Raw genomic sequence first — 21,716 nt, forward strand, 5'->3', positions numbered from 1 at the left:
GAGGGAAGAACACAGTGTGGCAGCAGGCCATGGCTGCTGTCCATAGAGGCGAGGTCCATTTCTGCAAGAATGGATGCTCACCAGTGATTGCTGGGAAGGCTTTCTTCTAGAGAGTCCCAGTCTCAAAGGCCCTTGTTCTCCCTCCCAGGTCCAACAGCCATGCAGCCATCGACTGGGGGAAGATGGCGGAACAGTGGCTGCAGGAGAAGGAGGCAGAACGGCGGAAACAGAAGCAGCGGCTGACACCTCGGCCCTCCCCCAGCCCTATGATCGAAAGCACCCCCATGTCTATTGCTGGCGACGCCACCCCACTCCTGGACGAGATGGATCGGTAGGGGGCCTGCTCCTAGGACTCTGGTTACCTCTGAGGCTGGGAGAGGCCTGGCTGCCCATTGCCTCACTCCTTGCCCCTCCTTTTCTGTCCATAAAGTGGAGTGAATTGACGTTCTCTTGGTGGTCAGCCTGGATGGGTGACAGTCTGGATGACCTTGCACACTTGAGCTCAGTGTACGCTAGGCAACAATACTCCCACTCCAGGTCCTCACCGACCACCTGTCCTGGGACCAGGCTGGGAAGGGAGTGTGGCAGGGAGGAAGAAGAGGAAGAAGAAAATGAGAGTGGAACAGTTTTGTATTCTACTCCCTACAAGCCATTTTGAGCTTCTGCTCTCACCTGACTCTGGGCTGTGACGGAGCACCAGCTCAGCACGTGAGTCTCCCCCAGCTCTCGTGGGGAGATGAATGCTATTTATTCAGTTTGGGACAGGAGAGAGGAGGGAAGGTATTTCTGACCGATACCAACAGCTTGGGTGGCTATCAAAGCAGGATCACAGGGACGCAGGGGAGCAGCGCTAACCTGCCCAGCCCCACCTGGCTGCCCCTGCCCCCTGCTGCCAAGCTTCCTGCCCATCATTTGAATAAACAGTGTTTCTACAGAGCACTTGGCAAAGCCTCTCTCCAAGTCTCCAGCTCTTGAGGGGGAGCTTTCAAAGCAGTGTTTGGAGCTCTGAGGGCTCCCTTGACTCCCTCTTCCAGGCCATCAGAGAGGCAGGGACTTAGAGAGGAGCAGGTGGCTTCTGTACCATGTTGCCTAGGGTCACATCCCTGTTCCACTTCCCAGCCCTGTGACCTTGAGCGAGTTCCTGTTGTCTCTAAGCCAGCTTTCTTATCTGTAAAATGGAGATGATGATACCTAGCTCAGCAGGGCAGCTGTGAGGACTAAGAAAGAATGTGTGAAGTGCTAAGTCCAGTGCCTGGGACCTCATCAGGCCTCAGGAAATGTTAGCAGCTGCTATTACACTCACACACAGCCACCCCATCCACTGTGCCTTCTAGTCTTTTCTGGCACATGGGAGAAAGGCCACAAGTCAATCTGGGTGTCTCCACTTGAACCCTGCACCTCTCTCTCCCCTTTTTGCCGGCTGGGCCTTGGTCTCTGACAGTACCTCCACGTGAGTCAAGTGTATCTCCCCCAGGATGGGCGCCCCACTCACCTGGTCCCACACACACACAAAGCCCTGACGAAGAGAGCTGACTAGCCGCTTCCCCCAGCCCCATTGCCTCTTTTGTTCTGGACTGATCTCCCTGTGTTTCTTCACTAGGGCTTCACCTCAGAGCTTTGCCTGTCAGCTCTGGGAAAGCAAAGCTTTCCCCCTTCCTTTCCTCTGCTTGGGGCTCAGCAGAGAAGTCAGAAAAGGCCACTGCTGCCCAAACTTGGAGAGCTTCCCGCCTTGCTTTCCTTCATTCAAGATCCCTTTGGCTGTTTGTTGGCAAGAGTTGGGGGAAGGGGCTGGCCTTCTGACAGGAATTCAGCACAAAAGGCCTAGAAGGGCCTAGCAGGAGCAGGGCCACACCAGCTGGGAAGGTTCATCATGTTCCTTTTGATGCCACCAGCACCTGCCCCAGGGCCACTTAGAGTAGGGAAAGGCCAGGCAAGGCAGCACAGAGTGGGTTAAAAGTTTCAATTTATTAGTGGTATCACTGCACACAATGCCTATCACCAAGTGGATTTTGCACAGACCTGTCTCCCAGTAGACAGGAAGCCTCCTTCCCACCCAGAGGTGCTCTTCTCCTGCCCTGGACCTAAGATGTTACAGAGAAACGGGCTGTGCCCCTTCCCTGCCCTCCCACCTGCCTTCTCTGGGCTTCCTCTTGAAAGACGGATTGCCCTTCAGAAACACCTGCAGCTCCTTAGCCCCTTGGCTCCAGTTATGCCCAGACGCTGCCCCCCCCCCCCCCCCCCCAGAAATAGCCAGGTTGGAGGGAGAGAGAAGCAGGGGGTCAGCTACAGGTTTGATCGTATTTATTCTTCGCCCTGGTCGCCCTGGCCTCAACTGAGATTGGGGTTTGATGCTGGGGGATATTTCCTCATGTTGACCTTCTTGACTGGTGAGGTCTTCATCCTGGGCTTCGTGGCCTGGACCCCGTTCTTCTCTCTCTTCCTGGGTGATAAAGACTCCACAATATCCTTACTGGAGGGTTCCTCCCGCCCAGGGTCATTGTAACTGTCCAGATCTCGCCAGCTGTCTGGGCTGGACTCTGACATCCTGGCCAACTCTCTTGGGCTTAACGATTGGCTTAAGTCTGGAGGTGATTCTGATTTAACTGGGCTTTTCTTCTTAGTCAACTTGCCCTTCTTGACTTTTTTCTTCACCTTTGCTTTTTCATCCGTCTCCTCCTCCTTGTCTTTCTCTTTTCCCTTTTTCTTCTTTATTTTCTTGATCATCTTATTGCCCTGGGACTTCCCTGTGGGGCTTTCGGAACGCCAGATGGTGATGGGAGTTGCTAAGTCAGGGGTACCTGTGACCATGCCCATACCTGTGTTGGTGAGGAGGGCAGGGGGCCCCACCTGGGTCGGGATGGGAGGCTTGCTTTCTTCCTCCTCCTCCTCCTCCTCCTCCTCCTCCTCCTTCTCTTCCTCTTCTTGGTTTAGGTCATCTGCCCCGCACTCACGGTGGATGGGATGGTGGATCACTGCCACAGAGACAGGCCTGTAGCTTTTGCACCCGGGGGAGAGGAGAACAGGGAAAGATGGTTGACGGAGTGTGGGGGCCAGTGACCCCCATCGGCCCGCCGGCACTCACCAGCCACACCAGAACTGCTCCACACACTCTCCCTCTGGGATGAGCTCAAAGCATGGGCACTGGATGATGTTGAAACAGGCCGAGTCCACATCTTGGGAGCAGGTTAGGCCCACATCTCCGGAACTGCTATATGTCTTCTCTGAGCAGTCCTTCAGCCTGCCACACAGGGTACTCAGGCTGGCTCCCCTGCCTCCACGACTCCCCAGGGGCCCAGAGCAAGAAGCCTGAGGGACAGCAGGCTTGCACTGGGTTCAGCCCAGTCTGCCAAAAGACCTCCCCGTGGCTCCTGGAACACAAGCCAGGTTTACAGAAGCTGGGGCTGGGCTGGCAGCACCAGGTCAGAGCTGAAGCAGGGAACCACAGTGAAAATTTTGGATCTGGCTCTACCCAGGAGTCTCTCCTGGGCTGTGGGTCTCCCAAGGAGGAGGGCCCTTACCTAGAATCACAGTCACAGTGGCTGATACAGTGCAGGTGCACGTCGTGGTGGCCATAGTCAGAGGTGAAGGGATGGATGATGTGCCCGGTGCACTTTCTGTGTTTCCAGCAGCACCTGTCAGTGTCCTTGAATTCACCTGACAGGGTAGGAGTCTGGGGTAAGAGTGGGTCGTACTGCGCAGCAGCAGCAACATACCTGGATCTCCCTTCCCACAGCTCAATATAAAGGCTTCACCAGGTTCACCTGCTGCCACCATCGTCCCTCCCTCCCCCAGAGCTGTTTCTTTTTTTTTCTTTCTTTCTTTTTTTTTTTTTTTGGCCGCACCATGCAGCTTGTGGGATCTCAGTTCCCCCAACAAGGGATTGAACCTGGGCCCCGACAGTGAAAGTGCCAAATCCTAACCATTGGACCGCCAGGATTCCCCCCACAGCTGCTTCTACTGCTGCGTAGTAACAACTCAGCCCAGCACTCTCCTCTCCCCAGTCCACTGCATGTGACTCTGCCTGCCCCTCGCAGACTCCCAGGACAGTGTCTCACCAAGTCCCCCTTGCTGTCCTGTGACACCTGCCTCTTCCCCTCCCCTGCCTTCTGTGGGAGCCTACCTTCCTTCCCAGGGCCCTCTGCTGACTCCTGCCTGCCCCTCACCCCGTGCTCGGAGTTGTCAGCTACCCCACTGCACAGAGTACCTGGGTAAGGGAGGGCCCTCTTGCCATGGCAGACGGGAGCACCACTTCAGAGTCCCCAGCAGTTAAACCTGGCGGCAGCAGCATCCTCAGTTCCTACGCCTGCCCCACACAGGCCCAGGAGGCCAGTGTCCGACCGCTCACAGCCTCTGAAGCCACTCCATCCCCAGGGCCTGCTGCAGCATGACAGCTCAAGCCTGGAGGGGAGCTAGGCCTGAGCCTCCAGTGCGTCATGTTCCTTGGCTGCTCCCGCTGACTCTTCCCTTTCCCTCCTTCTCTCTTCTCCCTCTGACACCTTTCTCACTCTCACTTCTCTCCCCTTTCCCAAGCTCACTCTTGATTCTTTCCCTTCTCTTTACTCATCAAGTTCCCATTCCCCATCCATTCTCTCTCCCCAGTCTTAGAGCCACAGACTCAAACAGTCCACCCCTTGTAGGCGACACAGATACCGTGTCCCAGGGCACAGGGGAGAAGCTGCTGGGGAGAGGCCTGGGGATTAGGGGAAAGGCCTGAAGAAAGGTTCCTACCTCTTTTGCTCAGCTGAATGCAAGCCCTGTGCACACACTGGTGTCTCCCAGCCTCCACCCTCACTGCCTCACCTCTGACCCTGCCTAAGGCCCCAGTCTACCAATGGCTCTCCCCTTGGGCCACCATCTAAAACAAGCCCAGGAAGTGATTCCCTGTGCCGAGAGGACAAGGCACCTTCCTGGAGGTTCCCCCTGAACTCCAGCTCCGCCCGCTCCCAGAGGAGGAAGGGGGCTCTGGAGAAAGGGGGCGGGCACTCCCAAGTTCCAGGCCAGCCCAGCTTGGGGTGCTATGGCTGGCTAACTCCCTCCAAACAGGCCAGGAGGACTGTGCCTTTATCCAGCCACTACAAGGGGTGGAACTGGGGCAAGACCTCATACTGGCCACCAGCTAGTAGCTAATCAGGCTGGGGGTGTGTTACTCCAAGTGGCCTTAAAGTTCTTGAGAGATGAGACAGCAGCTTGGTCTGAGCCTTCCCTACATTCTTCCTCCCCTTCCCTCCCCCGCCACCAGGCTCTGGGGGGCCTGGGTCCCCCATACACCCCAGATCCACTTAGTGGCCTCCCTTTCTGCTTCCTTTCCTCCCATGCCCTTTCTCCATCTCAGGGAAATAAGAGGCAGGGGGAGTAAGAGTCCTGCACCACCACCTCGGGCTTTCTCCAGCACGGCTGAACTGGAGCAAAGGGCAGCAGGGTGGCAACTGCTCTGAACTTGTAGTCAGGCCTGGGTCCAAGTCTAGCTGGGTGACCTAGGGCAAGTTACTTTACTTCTCTGAGCCTTCATTTCCTTATTCACAAAATGGGGATGACGGTAATACCTATTTTGCAGGGTTGTTGGGAGGACTCAGTTTACATGTGTCAAAGATATTGGTGCACCATACATAAAGTGCCATACAAAGGAAACGGGTGATTGTGGCTTCCAGGAAGGGGTGGCCCTCTCTGTCTGGCACAAGGAGGGGTCTCAGGGTAGGGCAGCTGGGTGACCCCTTCAGGACCAAACACTTCCCTCCCTCCTGCCTACCACCAGGTGAGGGGTGGTGGGGACCCCTGGGGCCAGAGATCCCCCAGACAGACCCACCTTCAGAGGAGAAGGTAGATGCGTCAGTGCTGGACGCTACACCAGCCAGCAGATGTCCTCTCTCCCAGCTGGGTAACCTGTTTATATCTGAGAGAGTACAGAGGTGTAACAGCAGCCCCCCTCCCCATACCATTCATTCAAAAAACATTTCCTGAGAAGCTCCAGGTGCAGTCCCCAGAAGATGCAGAGATTAAAAGAACAACACAACAGTCCCTGCTGTCAAGGGGCTGGGGGAGGGCATGAGGAGGGGAGAGGCAGGAGAGGTCTGTGGAACAGTGCATGACAGTAGTGTGCGGCAGACATAGGGAGGGAAATGGTGGGGACAAAGGCCTGTGGGAGGACAGAACAAGGACACCTACTGAGATGGGGATGGGGTGACCTTCTTGGAAGAAGCATAATAGGAGCTGAATCTGGAGTCATGAATAGGAGTGAGCCAGAGTCTAGGCAAGAAGGGACGGTTCCAGGAATTGTCCCAGGGTGTTCCCAAAGACAACTCCAACCGGCAGCAGCTCCATCAGCAACCACAGGGTAGAGTCTGCCACTTCCTTTTTCTGCCACTTAGCTTTGTCCTTTGGGGTACTGGAGCTGAATCCTGCTTAAGGAAGGTAGCTGACTGCTTGGGGACTTCAGCTGGGCTTTCAGTGGCACTCGGTCATCCTTCTACTGGTCCCTGGTGAGCTCCTTCTGTTTTCCACAGCACAGGAAGTACTCAAAATTAATAGAATGAATGAATGAAACTCCAAGCACTTTCCTGGAAACTCCTACCCTGCTTCTGTTACTCTCAGCACAAAATTTCACCAGCATTATCTATGGCTGTCCCCACCCTCATCAACTTCCAGCCTGGGGAAGTGGCCCTCCTTCCTCCTGCCCAAGCACCTGAACTCTAGGTCCCAGCCAGAATTCTCGCCTTCTGCCTCTTTAGTGTTTGGGTTTTTTTTCCTCCCTACAGGTTATGAACATCTTCAAACAAAACACTCTATGAACTCTGTTTCTCACTCTGCCACTGCATATCCCACCCCTCTTCCTTTTCAATCCAAGTTTATTCACTCCCTCATTTAACGGATGTATTAGCTTTACTAGGCACCAGTGAAGGAAGCCTAGTCCCTACTTTAGTGAGCTCAGAGTCTCTACCTCTCTCTTCTACTCCAGCCACCTACAGCATGGCAGCCATCCCAGCCCCTCTAGCAGAATAGCCCAGGCAAAGGCCACCAGTGATCTAATAGCCAAACCCAGTGGCCTTCTTTTAGTCTCATCTCATTTGACCCTGTTGACCAATCTCTTTCTTCTGCAAACTGTTCCTTTGGCTCCCATGACAGATGCCTCTCATCTCTCTTCCTTCCCAGCTTTTTAGTTCTTTCCTAACTCCTTTGCTGTCCCCTGTTTCTCTGCTGTACCCCTTAAATTGGTGATTACCAAGGTTCTGTCTTTGGTCTCCTTCTCAGAAGAAGCTACAGGCTTGTCTTGGATAATGTTATCCACTTCCATGGTTTCAACATCCACTAATAAAATGACATAAATCTGGGTCTCCAATTCAGACTGCTTTCCTGAGCATGTAGCCAATGTCCTCTTGGACATTCCCAAAACATCAAACCAACATGTCCCATATGAACCCACCATCTTCTCCCTACCCTTCATGAACCACCTCCTCTTGTATCTTCCACTTCAGAGAGCAACAGACACCTCAGCTAGAAATCTAGGGATCATTCCTTCCCTCACTTCTCACCAACCTGATGACCAAGTCTTGCCATGCCTACCTGCCCCCATATCTGCCTCTGTCTGGGTTTAGACCTTCATTATCTCTGACCAAGACAGCTGGAGTAACCTTCTGCCTGGCCTCCCTGACTTCTGTCTCACTACCCATATCCAGCCCTCACAATGCAGCCAAACCGGTTCAGCACATTCCTCCTCTTTAATAGCATTCCACTGCCTTCAGGATGAGGTAAGAACTCCTTATCAGGACAGAACTGGTCCCCAGGACCCAGGCCCTTGTTCTTCAGTTATAAGTTCCTCTTGTCCATCCATCCCTCTTCCCACCCCTCCCTTTTCCATTCCTTCTCTCCTGCCTCCCACTCCCCAGGAACACCTGCTCATCTTGGAAAGAACAATGCTATCCAAGTAGAATGGGTCACACTTCTCTTTTGCCCCTTTACCCTACGCCAATGTACTTCATGTGTTTATAGCAACTTGAGAAAAAGGCCTATATTTAATCCACCTCTGTATCTATAGATCCTGGAACATGGAAAGTGCTCAGTAAATGTTGGTTGATTGAATGAACACATGAGTAGAAGAGAATAAAGCCCCTATTGGAGCCACAAAGGAGCTATGGCATTGGAGATTCTGCTCAGGGTTCAAACCTGGGGACTTTTCTAGGGAAGGAGAATTGACCTTGGATGAGCATCTTCCTAATATCAGGCACTGTGCTGGGCTTTATTTCGGGGCGGGGGGGGAGGCTTTTAAAATATGTCTTTGATTTCAAATCCTCACCAAAGCCCATTTTATGGATGGGGACAGAGACTTACAATAAGTAACCTGTCCAAAGACACAAGTTAACAGATGACAGAGGTAGGATTCAAATCCTGTTTTCCTGGCTCCATAGTCTATGCTCTTTCAGCCTACTTATGGTCCTATCTAAAACTGCCCTGCCAGCTATCACTTACCATTACACCGGCTTTTCAACTCTAATATAGCCAATTCCTCACCCTCTGGTTTTACTCAGTCCTGACTCCACAGCCTCCCATATCCAGCCTGGACCCTAAGGTCAGGCCAGAGGAGCGCGAGCCAGAGTCAGGATTCAAACTCTGCTTGCTCTCTCCAGTCACCATGGAAGAGGCTTATATGCAGGGTCCACTGACTAACTCCCCTGACACCCCCAAGAAGCCCTGACAATTACAACTCTGCCAAGGGGAGGGATTTAATAACTCTCCTCAGATCTTCAGTCGGAGTTTCCGACTGAAGCAGAGTCCAGAGCTCCTCAGCAGAAGTGATTGAAGTTGGACACAGGGGGGACTTCATAATGAATGAGAGTGATAGCTTAAAAGGAAGAGGGAGGCTTGTGGTCTCTTTCTCAGTAGGGCATTATTCTGGGCGCAGGGGCCTAACTCAAAACTCACAGGTGATGCTCATTTGTACAGAATCCTCCCAGTCTGGAGAGCTGAGGCGCTCCCCCCGACCTTGCGGCACAAGGGGTAGGGTTTCAGGTGGGGTACCCGGGTAGCAGAACTGGGGACGGAGGGAGGGAGGAAGGAAGGGAGTAACCAAGGAAGGGAAGGAGGGAAGAGGACGGAGCAAGGCAGGGCAGCTCCCGTTTCCTTGGAAATGCCTCCCTGGCCCCGCCCACATCTGGAGGCGATTGTGATGTCACCTGTGGAACTTCCAGCCTTTTTCCTGCCCCAGAGTCAATGAAACCTCCCGCCCCAGCCCCGGCGACTAGTTGGCCGCTGGACCATGGGCTCCAGCCAAGCCCCGCACTTCTTGGGCAGCGGCTTGGCCTCCGGTGCGGCACAGCAATGCCTTCCAGCCTTACAACCAGAGGCCTCAGCTCTGGCTTCAACCGGACCACCCCAACTGAACGCGCAGGCGGTTCTCTAGGTCCTCAGGACCCCAGTCCTCAATCATTGGTCCATGTCTCGACGTGAGCCCACCCCCAGATCCTAACTCCGCCCCAGCCAGTCCTTGACCCCGCCTCCTTCGTCGGGCTCTCTCAGGTTCCACATCCACCTTGGGTTCTCAAGCCAGGCCCCATGCCACGCCTCCAGCTGGAAGCCCTCCCCTAATCTGCTGCCACGTCCTCTCCTTACCGGTGCCGCTCTCGTCCCATCAGCTGGCATCGTCCTCAGTTTTTTCCTTAGTCCACCTTTCAATCCTCAGTGTCGTCCTAACCCACATATCTCTCAGCCTAGTTCTTCGTCTCTACAAGACTCTTCCTCGCAGAAGTCCAACCCTGAACCTCAGCTTGGCCGAGTCCAACGTAAACCCCAATCTCAGCTTCGCCCCAGTCCAGCCCTTAACTCCGCCTCGTGCTTGCCCAGTCTCCCGCCTCCCTCCGCTCTAGGCTGCGTTGTCTTAGCCCAAGTCTGAGCTTCCGCTGCGCTCTTCATCCGGGTCCTCCCAGTTCATTCCGGGCCTCTCCCTCTTTGTTCCACTTTAACCTTAGCACCTCCCCGTTATCTCAGGCCTAAACTTTAGCTCGGCCGCTGAGGCCCAGCCCTCAATCCCATCCCTAGTTCCTCTCCAGATAGGCTCCAGGTTTAGTCCTACCCCCAGACCCTAGCCCCGCCCCTAACCCCGTTCTTAGCCCCGCCCCAGCCATTCTCGCAACCTCCGGGCCCCTCCCAATCCTTCGGAACCCAGCAGCTGCCCTTAGCCCCGCCCCCAATCTACACTCGGGCCCCTGCCCGCTTGCCTAGGGAGCTACTCCCACTAAACTCCAACCAGCCATCCTGGCTCTTCCAAGGTCTCTCCTTCCCTGGCGGGAGGCCGGGCTCGCTCTCGCTCTCTCCCCGTCCGCAGGCCCCTCCACTGGAGCCCAGCTAATGAAGACGTGATGTCGGCTCGCAGCCCCCCGTGCGGCGCCCACCCACAGCGCCCCCTCCTAGCCCCCATGGGGCACCCTGTATTGAGACAATACTGCCCAATATAGACGTCAACATAGAGCCAAAGAATCGTGGTCACTCTTCCCCCAAATATTTAGTATAATAGTTAAGGTTTTTGAGCTCTTCCTGTGCGTTAGTGCTTTATTTCACTCTTGCAACCTCATGTCGTATCTCCATAGGCTTGCCCCATGCGCGGAGCAGGGCAAGCTGCACGCATAGTCACCTACTACACACGCCCCGCACAGCGCACAGCCCTCTCACCCTTAAGTATAGTATACACACTGCACATGCATGTATCACACTCATAGCGCAGGTAAAAAAATCTACTCACCACACACGGACCAATGCAACACGCACACATGCACACGCCCCTCACATATACCACCCAGAACACAGACCCATACTCCTGCTGCGCACACTCCACACAACACAAACACTCCACAGTACTATGGTGCAGGACACACACACACACACACACACACACACACACACGCACACATATACACTCTGTGTAAGGCAAGAGTTGGGGATCACAGTCCTGTAAGGGAACAGAGATGGAAAAACAATTCCAGGAGAGTATGAAAAAAGTGTTACAGCCACATCACTAACTTTCCACACATCACACCTCTCAATTTCTCTTGGTACCAGGCTCCAAAGCCAGGATATGCCTCAAAGGATGGAGAGAAGGGAAAAGGATGTTGCTTAAACTTTGTTTTCTCCAGAGCCATCAAGGGCCTCTCCTGTTGCTGCTCTGCATGATCTCAACCTCCACCTTCCTCAAGACCCAGCAGCCGGAGTGCAGGATCACCACCCAGACCCACTGTAGCTTTAGAGAACTCTAAGAACAACAAGGAGGACTTCCCTGGTGGCGCAGTGGTTCAGAATCCGCCTGCTAATGCAGGGGACACAGGTTCGAGCCCTGGTCTGGGAAGATCCCACATGCCGCAGAGCAACTAAGCCCGTGTGCTACAACTACTGAGCCTGCGCTCTAGAGCCCGTGAGCCATACTACTGAGCCCATGTGCCACAACTACTGAAGCCCACGTGCCTAGAGCCCATGCTCCACAACAAGAGAAGCCCCGCTCACCGCAACTGGAGAAAGCCCGTGTGCAGCAACAAAGACACACACAGCAAAAAATAAATAAAATAGTTTTAAAAAAATAAATAAGAACAGCAGGGGAGGGGAAGCCAGGAGAAGGGGGAGAGTGCAGAAAAGCCAACTCTTCCAGAATAGAGTAGTGGGTAAGAATGGAGGCAAAAGATCGGGATTGACATATATACACTACTATGTACAAAACAGATAACTAATGAGAACCTACTGTATAGCACAGAGAACTCTACTCAAGTGCTCTGTGGTGACCTAAATGGGAAGGAAATCCAAAACAGAGGGGATATATGTATATGTATGGCTGATTCACTTTGCTGTATAGCAGAAACTGACACAGCAGTGTAAAGCAACTATACTCCAATTTAAATTAAAAAAAAAAAATGGAAGCAAAGGAAGAATATCTGCTGACTGGGAACGAGGATCTGTGTTCTAATCTTGACCCTCCATGACCTCCCAGGATGACACCAGGCCACATGTGTCCCTCCATTGTTGGCCCAGATATCTGAGACACTTCTAGCCAATCTCTGGCCTTCTGGATGTCAACAGTGAGCCAGGTTCTCGGTCACTCTTCATCCAAACTGTTATAATAGTTAAGGTTTTTGAGCTCTTCCTGTGTATGTTAGTGATTTATCTTATTTCATCCATGAAACCTCATTTTACAGATGAGGCAACTGGGAGTTCCCTGGTGGCCTGGTGGTTAGGATTCTGGGCTTTCACTGCCATCGCTCAGGTTCCATCCCTGGTCAGGGAACTGAAATCCCATAAGCTGCATGGCATGCCCCCCCGAAAATAATAATAGAGATGAAGAAACTAAGTCACAGAGGATAAGTGATTTGTCTGAGTGTCCCAGGATGGACAGCAAGGATTCAAATGCAGGTCCTCCTGACTTGGAGCACGTGTTTTTTTTTTGAAGAGGGAAAAATGTATGTCTTTTTTTTTTGGCTGCATTGGGTCTTAGTTGCAGCACGCGGGATCTTCGTTGAGGCATGCGGGATCTTTTGTTCTGGCACGCGGGCTTCTCTCTGGTTGTGGTGTGCAGGTTTTTCTCTAGTTGTGGCTCTCAGGCTCCAGGGCCTGTGGGCTCGGTAGTTTGTGGCACGCGGGCTCTAGTTGAGTCGCATGAGCCCAGTAGTTGTGGCGCGCGGGCTTAGTTGCCCCACAACATGTGGGATCTTAGTTCCCTGACCAGGGATCGAACCCGCGTCCCCTGCATTGTAAGGTGGATTCTTTATCACTGGACCACCAGGGAAGTCCCCATATATCTTATTTTTTATCCAATTTAGTTTTTTAATTGTTTTAAAATATAAGAATACGCTACTGATAATTTTGTTAACTAATATAGTTAGATGTTATCAGATAGCACATCTTCTGAGTAAGAGCCCTGCCTTTACCTTCCTGGGCCTTCTGGTCAACCCAAAAAGCACCCAAAACTCATTCACTTCTCACTGTGTTCCCCTCAGAGAAGTATTTTTTAAAGGACAGGCAGGAGGAAGGTGAAAAAAAATAAAAATATTATCCAATGGTGGACTTGGGTATAAGCACAAAGTAGCAGGAGACATTTGGGGGGAAGGAACCGAAGGAAAAGAGCTCTCAAAGATCTCAAAAATTATTCAGATGTCATCCAGTAAGGGTTCGGTGCATCCCCCAAACGTGGTCCCTGAGCTCCTAGCCTGCCTGAGGCCTGCCCAGAGGCCAGGAATGGCCAGAATCCCAGAAGGCTCCAGTCCCAAGATCACCATACAGCCCTGCCCATTCCACATCCCTGATCCCCGACAAAGGACTCCAGCACCTAACCTGCTAATAACAGATATTTTAATGCATAAGGCATAGTGTGAGGCTGGGACCATTAAGCATCCTCAAACCCAGAGGGCCCAGCAGGCTGAGTAAGAGCAGCAGGGCCCACCCACCTCCCTACCACTGGGCAACCTGGAGGACCCTGGAGGAGAGGGGCATCCAGTTTTTGGCATGGTGCCTGGGAGCAGGAAGTGACTAGCATGGTCCCAGCTACACCTCTGGGGATACTGCCACCAAGGGCAGCTCTTTGGTCTGGAAAAACAGTCAGTGCAAATGTCCAGGGGTTGAGCTCTGGGGGAGTAAAGGTGGCACACTGCCCCAGGGCTGGGCAGTCTCTGGACAGTACCCTCACCCGTCACGGGCAACACATGGGCTTCTTCTTGCTGGCAGTTAGGTAGAGGTTGCTGTCATCACTGTTGATGCCTGAAGAAGGGTGAGAAACATGTGAAGCAGGGATTGGAGGGTCCCTGTGCCCTCTGCCACCCTCATCCAGGTGGGCACTCACGGATAACATCCCCAATACGCCGGGACCCCGATTTCTCCAGCTCAGCCAGCACGTTGGCCTCAAAGGTCAGTGCCGTCACACGAAAGAAGAATTCCCGGACATTTTCACCTGACACAGGGAGCAGTTTCAGGCCTGGGGTCAATGAGCACAGCTGGAGTGTAGGAGTGAGAAGCAAGGTAGGCAGGAATGCCACAGCAGAAGGCGGGACGCCTCTGACTCACCAGTGAGAGATGAGACTGCCCAGTACTCGGCCTTCATCTCTTGGGCCACCTTGAGTGCATCTTTCTCCATTAGCATATACTGAGCAGGAGTCTAAGGGGAAAGCCAGAGTCAGATGCTGGGGGTGGGGTTTCCCTTGTCAAGGTGGGAACTCCCCCCACTGGCACACTCACACTCAGGTCCTTCTTGGAACCCACGAGGAAGAGAAGCACACTGGAAGGGTCATTCTCCTTGAGTGCATCAGCTAGCCACTGCCTGCCATAGACAGTGGACAGCAAGAGATGAGGGAGCTAGACAGGCTCCCCCCGCTGACACTTATATGCCCAGGGACCCTCTCTCTGGTCCTGGATACATTCTTCTCCTTCCCTTCCATGCTCCTGATCCCTCTCTTTTCTGAACCTTCTCTTCCCAGAGCCCCCATTATAGTTCAGCATGCGCACGTACTTGGTATGTTCCAGGGAGGCCACATCATTCAGGTTGAAAACGATGATGATGGCTGGAAGAGTGGAAGAAAACATGCAGATTGTTGGGGAAGACACTACTGGTTCATTTCCACAATCCCTCCAGCCCTAGACTAGAGGCCAGGTGCTCCCACCTACCTCACTTAACCGTGGCCCTTACCTTGAGCTCCTCGGTAGTAGGTCGATGCAATGCATTTGAACCTCTCCTGTCCAGCGGTGTCCCAGCTGGGAGGAAAGAGGGGGGAACACAGGTATGTGTGGGGCAGGGTGGTGCTGGTGGCTGCGGTGGGAGATAGGTGCTGGGAGAAGGAACGGCAGGAAGGAGTGGAGGAAGAACTCACAGCTGCAGACTGAAGGGGACGCCCAACACCTCAAATCGTTCCATCTCAAAGTCCACTCCGATGGTGGCCTTGTAGTTCTTATCAAAGGTGTCTTTGCAGAACCTGAGGGGGCACCAGATGCTCTGGTCCTGAGCCCAGCCCACCTGGCTAGACCTGGGCCCACTCTGCCCAGCCCAGACCAGCTCAGCTGCAGCACCCTCTTACCTATTAATGAGACAAGTCTTCCCCACTGACAGGTCCCCCACCACAATGACCTTGGAGATCTTAAATCTGCTGGACACAAGAGTGGGCAGGAAAAGTGAGCGCTAGCTCTTTCACTCAGAGGAGTCCCAATGCTCCCTAGTAGGTCCACAAAGGTAGCTGCACCCAGGCTGAGGTTACCATAGACACCAGGCCTGGACAGATATGCTGGGGAGGAGTGTTTTTGTTTTAGTATCAGAGAGACATGATTTTGAATTCCAGCTCTCACTTACTAGCTGTGTGACTTAGGACAAGTTTCTCAGCTTCTCTGAGCCTCAGTTTCAACCTTTGGTAAGTGGGGATTTAACATACATTTTACTGGGTTGTTGTGAAGGTTAAAATGAGATAAATGTCCTATATTCTGAGACATACACACACACACACAAACATACATTCTAACATCTCTGAAATCAGGATACATCTTAAAAGTGGTGGTGTTTTCCATTTAATAATAGACAATAATAGTATACAACACACTGCTTGGGCACACAGTAAATGCTCAATTACTGGTGGCAACTGTTAACAGTGTTACCTTTTTTTACCCACAATAGGACTCATCCCTCTAGGACTGCTCCCTACCCTGGAGCTCAAATAGATGGTGTGTGGGAAGCTGAGCTGGCGACCACGCCCTCATGTTGGACACTTTCTCTCTGTCAGGAATTAAACTGCCACCTTCCTACCCCACCCCATCTCTTAGGACTCGCCTCAACCTAGCTGGAAGAAACAGGAGCACACAGGGGCATGAAAAGCGGGAATAACCATATAGCTGGTAAAAGCTGAAACGGAGCCTCCAGCTGTTGGCTCTGTACCCTTGCTTTGACTACAGGTTTCCTGGGACTTCCTTTCTTCGTTCCGGGTGTCTCTAACTCACCCCACGGTGCCTGTCCGGTGCTCCTGGCAGGCGCAGGTGACGCGGGGGTGGAAGTCTTTGTGCACGTGCAAAGCGGCCTCTTTCCTCAGGTACTGAGAGGGAGGGAAGAGAACGAGACTCACCCATTCCTGGCCCTCTTCCCGCAACCAAGCAGCCCGCGGCGGGGGATGGGGAGGAGACCACCCAGAAGCAGCAGGCCTAGCTGGGCGGCAGGGCTGGGCCCAAGCCTGTAACTGGTCTGGTGCCGCCTACTCCCCGCCCACACCCACCGCAGCCAGAAGCCCGACGTGGCCCTGGCGCCTACCTGGGGCAGCTCCGTCAGGACGCGGTCCCTCCGCACCGGCGCCAGAATGTTCATCTTGCCTGCGGCCTTGCGGGGCGCCCTGAGAAGGCGCGGAGGCCTGATCCGCCCCAGCGACCCGGGCCCGTGGAGACCCAACAATCACCCGCGACCGAGGGGTCCCGACTATAACTCGGGGCCACGGGGAGCCTACGGGAGCCCGTGGCCTCGGGGACGCTACAACCACCGCGGGCCACGGGGATGAGACAATCACCCGGGGCCGGGGCGAACCCACAATCACCCGGGCCCGGGGCGTCCCCAGGACGACTCGGGGGCGAGGAGACCCCTCGGCCGCCAAATTGGGGCGTGGAGTCCCGTCTGGGGGGACCCGAGCCCGCGCTGACCCTACAATAACCCGGGGCCGGATAGTTCCTACAATAACTCGAGGCCGTGAAGACCCGACGACAACTCGGGGTTGAGGCGACCCTACCATAACAGAGAAGCCCGGGGGCGCGGAGCGGCCCCGCCACACGGGGTCAGTGTGGGCAGGGACGGCACAGCACGGCCGGTGGACTGCTGGAGGAGGGGGCGAGGGGCCCAGTGCGCTGCAGGGCCTCGCGTCCCACTCGGCTCTCCCTTCGCAAGCGCTGTAACTTGATCCCCGGAAATTCCTGGAAAAGGGCCGCCCCCCGCCCCTCTCCCGGCAGCTCCAGGCCTCGCAGTCCGCCCCAGCCTCCCCCTCCCCTCCTCCCGCCAGCGCTGCCCAGGTCAGGCTCCCCCTGCAGACGCCTCACCCGGCTGCGGGCCCGCCCTCACCCTGGTTGGAACCTGCCCAGATCGGGATCCCCCAGGTCTCTCTCCCGGGCACCTCCTGTGCCGGGCGGAGCCTCCATGGGGACCCTTACCCAGTCGAATTGGTGATGGGGAATCGGTGATCGCTGCGCAGCATCTGGCTGCGCCAGGAACCAGCGGGAGGGGAAAGGGGGAGAGAAGGGGCCCTAGGAGAGGCGGCGCTTCCCTCCTCAACTCCAGGCCCAGGACGTGACTCATAGGGTCTGCCCCCACTCGCCCTTCTGCCCTGGGAGGTGGTGGTGGGGAGCGTAGAGGGGGTGCCAGGGTCGGAACGAGGTACCACCAAGGAGAGAGAGGTCCGAAATCTGGTGCGTTTTCCTCCAAGGCTGCCGTGTTAGATTGGGGGCCTGGGGCGCCGAAGACCAAGCTGCCTCCCTTGATGGAGGATAAAGGAGGGCTAGGGGACCCAGAATTCCTCCCTTTGGAGAAGTCACCGCTCTGGGACATGGGGACTCTCCTTTGGTATGGGCGTTCTTCGCTCTGACCCCATTGAAATCTACCTCCACTCCCCCAGGACTTTTCCTTTTTGCAGTCTGCAGGCTAGAAGAGGGGGTAGCACACAACAAATCTCACCTTCAAGGGTGATTCCAAGAGAGGAGGGGCAGGACAGAAAGGAGATGTGATATGGGATAAGCACAGTCGTTCAAAGAAGAAAACACGAGCGTTTACTAAACCTTGCTCTGTGTCAGGAACTGAATTTGGGGACACAAAGATGACTGGATCAAGGAAGAGAAGACTGCTTAAAGGGAGGGGACTGTGAATGAAATTATTCCCAAGAAGAACGAGCGTATCCTGGAGAAATCTGGTCTCTGGGTATTTGGAATAATTGGTAGTCTCTTCAAGAGTGTTATCGGGAAGACAGCATGAAATCTGTCATAGGGGCAATGTGGCCACCTCCTACCTCTTCTGACACTTTGCTCTTCCCCTCCGCCTGACTCGACTTTTTCCGCCACCTAATCACCGTGTTATAAATAAGCCGTGTCCCCTCTCTCGACCTCAATTTCCACAGATGTCTGAGGGAGTTGGACTGGGCAAATTCTGCTCTAACGTTATAGAATTTTGCTTCACTCTACCTGAGTCAATCTAACTACAGTATATTAATTCCAGTTTGCAGTGTAACTGCAATCCTGTAATCCTCCTCCCTAAAGTTGCTCAAGATGTGAAGCGCTCAGTCCCGTGCAGCCGCAGGCTACACCATCCACCCGCCACATAAAATAAACACGCGTCTCCAAAACACTACAACCCCCATGAAGCTTTAGGGTCTAACAAACGGAGGGGTGGTGCTAGTTTAATCCCTCTCGCGAGGAAATAAAATCTAACTACCATTCCCGGCGGGCGTCGCGCTGCAGAGTATCCAATCAGCTTTAACTAAAAAGTATCGCGAGTCTTCTGTGAGACTTGACTCTATAAGCCGTGGGAACAAGTCTCGGAAACCCTTTTCACGAAGATGGCGCCGAAAGCGAAGAAGGAAGGTGTGTGCTGGGGCTGGGGATACACAGCTGGCTGGCCTGGGGTCCCCGCAGAGTGAATGGACTGGGAGGATGATGGCTGGGCCAGGCCTTGCGGTGTGTGCTGTGGGACAGCTCCTCGAGTTTTGGCAACGCTGAGGAGCGCGTGGGCCCAGCCGCGCGGTCTGGGCTTCAGTGAAGGGTGTTGGGGAGGCAAGCCCGGCCGGTACCACCAGCGGGGGACAGCCAAACAGTCGGCTCTGGGGAGGTCCATGTCTCTAGACATGTAAGGAATCGGTACCCTTAACTTCTCTTTTATACCCATGTTAAATGGGGCTATATACTCTCCGCCAATGGCTGGGCGACGGTATACATAAAACTACTAGTTCACATTTTTATCAAGTGTCAAGCTTTCGGTCATTGCTAGTTTCTTTCTCATCGTATCCCAAGTTCCCCCTAGAAACGTGCATATGATGGAAAAATTTTAAATTCCTGAGACTTGTGATGTCTTCAAAGGAACCACTGATGCACGTGTGGCCTGGGGCGCCCACTATGGGTCTTGAGGCCGGAAGTGATTGATTTCTGAATCTCGCATCCTCGGGATTTTTCTTTCCTTCTTTCCTTCTCTCAGTCCCTGCCCCTCCCAAAGCCGAAGCCAAAGCAAAAGCTTTGAAGGCCAAGAAAGCAGTGTTGAAAGGCGTACACAGCCACAAAAAAAAGAAGATCCGGACGTCACCCACCTTCCGACGGCCCAAAACACTGCGGCTCAGGAGGCAGCCCAAATATCCTCGGAAGAGCGCCCCTAGGAGAAACAAGTCAGTACTGCCCCGTACCCATGAAAAGATGTTTGGGTATCCTCCATTGGTAATTTGGAAATTTACCAAACCTAGAGCATGGCTTCTCAAAACCACGTTGGTACCTAGTGTGCTTCTCTAAAGGAAGTATGAAGAGAATAATGCCCTCTTTAAAAACGAAAGGAGGTGTGTTTAGCATATTAGCAGGAATTGTTTAAAACAACCCAGAGTCACTGTCAAGATTAGCGAATTGTTAGGTTAATCATCATTTCATATGTAGTCTACCTTCTTGTGAGTATAAAGTGGGACTTAGATGTTCTTTGTTTGGGGGTTCCAGGTTTAGGTTGCTCCTCATTGCACTTTTTTTAAATCTTTGCTGTGGGGAATAGTCCTGTAAGGTGAGGATGTGGGATGATTCCAGATTGATGAGATTCATTTATCTGTATTGGACGGTGAAGACCTGCAGCAGTGTATGGCAACTTCTTTTCATTCACTTTCCCAAATGTTTACACTCAAGGAATGGTTGGGGGAGTGAGTGGAAAAGGTTAGGGTACTTGAGTGTTTCGGTGTCACTAGTGGTAATGACCGACCTTAGGGAGCACAGTTTAGAGTAGAGCCATGGTAGTGGTTATCACCAGTGGGTCTTCCCACTGCTTCCTAAGAAAAAGGCAGGAGAGTGGATTGTGTCCACGGAGAAATGGACTTGACAGACTTTTTACTGCCATTTGGACCTAGAATTTAGTGTGATGAGAGATTGAGATCTGATCTCTCTTCAAAAGAGGATGGTGTACCCAGGCAAATAGAGCCTTGCTTCTCTAAATTTCAGGGGGAAAGCTGTGTTAGATGGCCACTGTAACTAACCTGAGCTGTAAATAAAAAGTTGCTTTCAAGAATTGATGGCTTGTAAGCCAGTTTTCAGCAACCAAAGGGGGCAAAACAGTCAATTCAGCCTCATAGTGAAGCACCAACATTCTTTGGAACCCTAGCCTGAGTTTCTAGATCCCATAGTCTTAACTTTGTGCTCTTGGGTTAAGTTGTCTAACCTTTTAAGTCTCAAATTTCTTCTAGAAATTTGCTCTTCAGAAATGTTGAGGTCAGGTAAAAGAATGAATAAAGTTGGAACTCAAAAATGATTGTTTAATCACTTAACGTGAAAGCCCTTGAGATGTCCCCAAGCTGAGGCTCCAGGTCCCTAAGTTTCAGGGTGCACGTGATGACACTGTTCAGCGACCAAAGTCTGACACAGATGATTGCTACCTCGTTGTCTGATGCACCTGGGCCCAAAAAGAGGGCGCATTCTTTATTGTACTGGGCCCAAGCCAGCTGACCCCATTTTGCCTCTCCCAGGCTTGACCACTATGCCATCATCAAGTTCCCCCTCACCACCGAGTCAGCCATGAAGAAAATAGAAGACAACAACACACTGGTGTTCATTGTGGATGTCAAGGCCAACAAGCACCAGATTAAACAGGCTGTGAAGAAGCTCTATGACATTGACGTGGCTAAGGTCAACACCCTGATCAGGTGAGTGGAGTCCTGTGGGATGGGGAGGAACCCGGGGCCTCTGGGCCTCTTGTCAGAAGCCAGGAAACCAGAATGGCATGAAATTCCTTGATGCTGCTTTTGGGATCAGAAGTAGACTTCCCAGTGAGCAGCCCCTGCTGTAATTGCAGCCCCTTGTATGGAGTATGGACTTCTGAGGAAACATCAGCTGTCCTTCCTCTAGGACTTAAGGGGTTGATGCTCATTTTCTTGATCCCTATCTCTAGACAGAAGCAGACCCTAGAGTAAGATACAGTTAATGTCAGGATGCCTGTGGTGTTTCCCATAAAATGGAATTGGCTTCATTTGTGGCTTAGTGGCTTCCCTGACCCCCTCTGTGCAAATGATGGAAAAATCACTATTTGGGGCAGGGGAGTGACATGAACAAAGGAACCACTGATATGCCAGAAGACTGGGGAGGAAGGAAGGGCATATGGGGGCAGTGAGGGCAGTAGGGACTAAGGCTTCCTTCTCCACCCTAGGCCTGATGGAGAGAAGAAGGCATATGTTCGACTGGCTCCTGACTATGACGCTTTGGATGTTGCCAACAAAGTAAGCTTCCTTTGCTACAAACTCCTTAACACCCCCGCTTCCTGGGTGCAAATGATGTGTCTGTTAGTTACCAAACTTTGACTTCGGTGATTAGTTTCAACTGACTGCGCCCCGTCTTTAATAGGCCCTACCCCTCACCATGTGCCCTCAATTTGCTTTTTAACTTTGACATTTCCCGCTTAATATTCACACTTCAACTCCCAGTAACAAAGCTCCCTTTTGTTTTTCAGATTGGGATCATCTAAACTGAGTCCAGCTGACTAATTCTAAATATAAAAGTTTTCACTAGATGTATGCTTCTTTTCTTTCTGTTGA

At 53.0% G+C, this 21,716-nt stretch overlaps 4 protein-coding genes and 4 non-coding genes across 17 annotated transcripts in view; 6 read left to right on the plus strand and 2 right to left on the minus strand.

The window, feature by feature from the left end:
* SUPT6H (SPT6 homolog, histone chaperone and transcription elongation factor) overlaps window positions 1–948 on the plus strand; it is a 31,486-nt gene extending 30,538 nt beyond the window's left edge. For all 3 annotated transcript variants that reach the window (XM_027130430.1, XM_027130431.1, XM_027130432.1), the window contains exon 37: window positions 149–948. In XM_027130430.1, the coding sequence (XP_026986231.1) occupies window positions 149–335 (187 nt within the window). In that variant the 3' untranslated portion in view covers window positions 336–948. The remainder of the gene's footprint in view (window positions 1–148) is intronic.
* Window positions 949–2,286: 1,338 nt separating this feature from the next.
* On the minus strand, window positions 2,287–10,044 carry PROCA1 (protein interacting with cyclin A1). 3 transcript variants are annotated; one of them, XM_027130433.1, is made up of 6 exons: window positions 9,601–10,044; window positions 6,163–6,487; window positions 5,804–5,890; window positions 3,519–3,654; window positions 3,083–3,238; window positions 2,287–2,995 (listed from the first exon to the last, which is right to left on the minus strand). In XM_027130433.1, exons 2-6 carry the CDS (start codon window positions 6,221–6,223, stop codon window positions 2,329–2,331), a joined length of 1,107 nt encoding a protein of 368 aa, XP_026986234.1. In that variant the 5' UTR covers window positions 6,224–6,487; window positions 9,601–10,044; the 3' UTR covers window positions 2,287–2,328. The 3 variants fall into 3 exon arrangements, with proteins under 3 accessions (XP_026986234.1, XP_026986235.1, XP_026986236.1); XM_027130434.1 differs by having other exon boundaries at window positions 6,163–6,511; XM_027130435.1 differs by having other exon boundaries at window positions 5,804–6,487.
* A 3,248-nt stretch (window positions 10,045–13,292) lies between these two features.
* On the minus strand, window positions 13,293–18,250 carry RAB34 (RAB34, member RAS oncogene family). 6 transcript variants are annotated; one of them, XM_027130452.1, is made up of 11 exons: window positions 17,119–17,264; window positions 16,238–16,450; window positions 15,934–16,025; window positions 15,027–15,092; window positions 14,823–14,924; window positions 14,642–14,706; window positions 14,465–14,516; window positions 14,194–14,275; window positions 14,023–14,113; window positions 13,802–13,909; window positions 13,298–13,719 (listed from the first exon to the last, which is right to left on the minus strand). In XM_027130452.1, the coding sequence occupies exons 2-11, from the start codon at window positions 16,289–16,291 to the stop codon at window positions 13,652–13,654; spliced, it is 780 nt and encodes a 259-aa protein (XP_026986253.1). In that variant the 5' UTR covers window positions 16,292–16,450; window positions 17,119–17,264; the 3' UTR covers window positions 13,298–13,651. The 6 variants fall into 6 exon arrangements, with proteins under 6 accessions (XP_026986252.1, XP_026986253.1, XP_026986255.1 ...); XM_027130450.1 differs by having other exon boundaries at window positions 13,492–13,719; window positions 13,802–13,933; window positions 15,027–15,095; window positions 17,119–18,237; XM_027130451.1 differs by lacking the exon at window positions 17,119–17,264 and having other exon boundaries at window positions 13,293–13,719; window positions 15,027–15,095.
* A 199-nt stretch (window positions 18,251–18,449) lies between these two features.
* RPL23A (ribosomal protein L23a) lies at window positions 18,450–21,691 on the plus strand. Its single transcript, XM_027130457.1, has 5 exons — window positions 18,450–18,537; window positions 19,145–19,328; window positions 20,655–20,831; window positions 21,332–21,401; window positions 21,632–21,691. Exons 1-5 carry the CDS (start codon window positions 18,513–18,515, stop codon window positions 21,644–21,646), a joined length of 471 nt encoding a protein of 156 aa, XP_026986258.1. The 5' UTR covers window positions 18,450–18,512; the 3' UTR covers window positions 21,647–21,691.
* Window positions 18,978–19,044, plus strand: LOC113633187 (small nucleolar RNA SNORD42). The gene has a single exon (XR_003438100.1). It is a non-coding gene; the product is annotated as a small nucleolar RNA SNORD42 (small nucleolar RNA).
* LOC113633190 (small nucleolar RNA Z17) lies at window positions 20,511–20,582 on the plus strand. Its single transcript, XR_003438103.1, has one exon. It is a non-coding gene; the product is annotated as a small nucleolar RNA Z17 (small nucleolar RNA).
* On the plus strand, window positions 21,187–21,254 carry LOC113633188 (small nucleolar RNA SNORD42). Its single transcript, XR_003438101.1, has one exon. It is a non-coding gene; the product is annotated as a small nucleolar RNA SNORD42 (small nucleolar RNA).
* Window positions 21,446–21,512, plus strand: LOC113633192 (small nucleolar RNA Z17). Its single transcript, XR_003438105.1, has one exon. It is a non-coding gene; the product is annotated as a small nucleolar RNA Z17 (small nucleolar RNA).
* Window positions 21,692–21,716: the final 25 nt, after the last annotated feature.

The sequence above is a fragment of the Aethalodelphis obliquidens genome, unplaced genomic scaffold, assembly GCF_003676395.1.
Source record: "Aethalodelphis obliquidens isolate GAN/ISIS:26980383/991018 unplaced genomic scaffold, ASM367639v1 scaffold38, whole genome shotgun sequence".
Classification (NCBI taxonomy): domain Eukaryota; kingdom Metazoa; phylum Chordata; class Mammalia; order Artiodactyla; family Delphinidae; genus Aethalodelphis; species Aethalodelphis obliquidens.

Excerpts from the sequence above, each read along its gene's own strand:
- PROCA1 (XM_027130433.1), bottom strand. The coding sequence starts at position 6,223 with ATGACTCCAGATTCAGCTCCTATTATGCTTCTTCCAAGAAGGTCACCC. Across the intron at positions 3,655-5,803 it reads ATCTACCTTCTCCTCTGAAG|GTGAATTCAAGGACACTGAC; the intron begins GTGGGTCTGTCT and ends CTACCCTGTCAG. Across the intron at positions 3,239-3,518 it reads CACTGTGACTGTGATTCTAG|GCTGAAGGACTGCTCAGAGA; the intron begins GTAAGGGCCCTC and ends CCTGTGTGGCAG.
- RAB34 (XM_027130450.1), bottom strand. The coding sequence starts at position 16,291 with ATGAACATTCTGGCGCCGGTGCGGAGGGACCGCGTCCTGACGGAGCTG. Across the intron at positions 16,026-16,237 it reads TCCTGACGGAGCTGCCCCAG|TACCTGAGGAAAGAGGCCGC; the intron begins GTAGGCGCCAGG and ends CCTCCCTCTCAG. Across the intron at positions 13,934-14,022 it reads GGCAGTCTCATCTCTCACTG|GCCTGAAACTGCTCCCTGTG; the intron begins GTGAGTCAGAGG and ends CATTGACCCCAG.
- RPL23A (XM_027130457.1), top strand. The coding sequence starts at position 18,513 with ATGGCGCCGAAAGCGAAGAAGGAAG. Across the intron at positions 18,538-19,144 it reads GCCGAAAGCGAAGAAGGAAG|TCCCTGCCCCTCCCAAAGCC; the intron begins GTGTGTGCTGGG and ends TCCTTCTCTCAG. Across the intron at positions 19,329-20,654 it reads AGCGCCCCTAGGAGAAACAA|GCTTGACCACTATGCCATCA; the intron begins GTCAGTACTGCC and ends TGCCTCTCCCAG.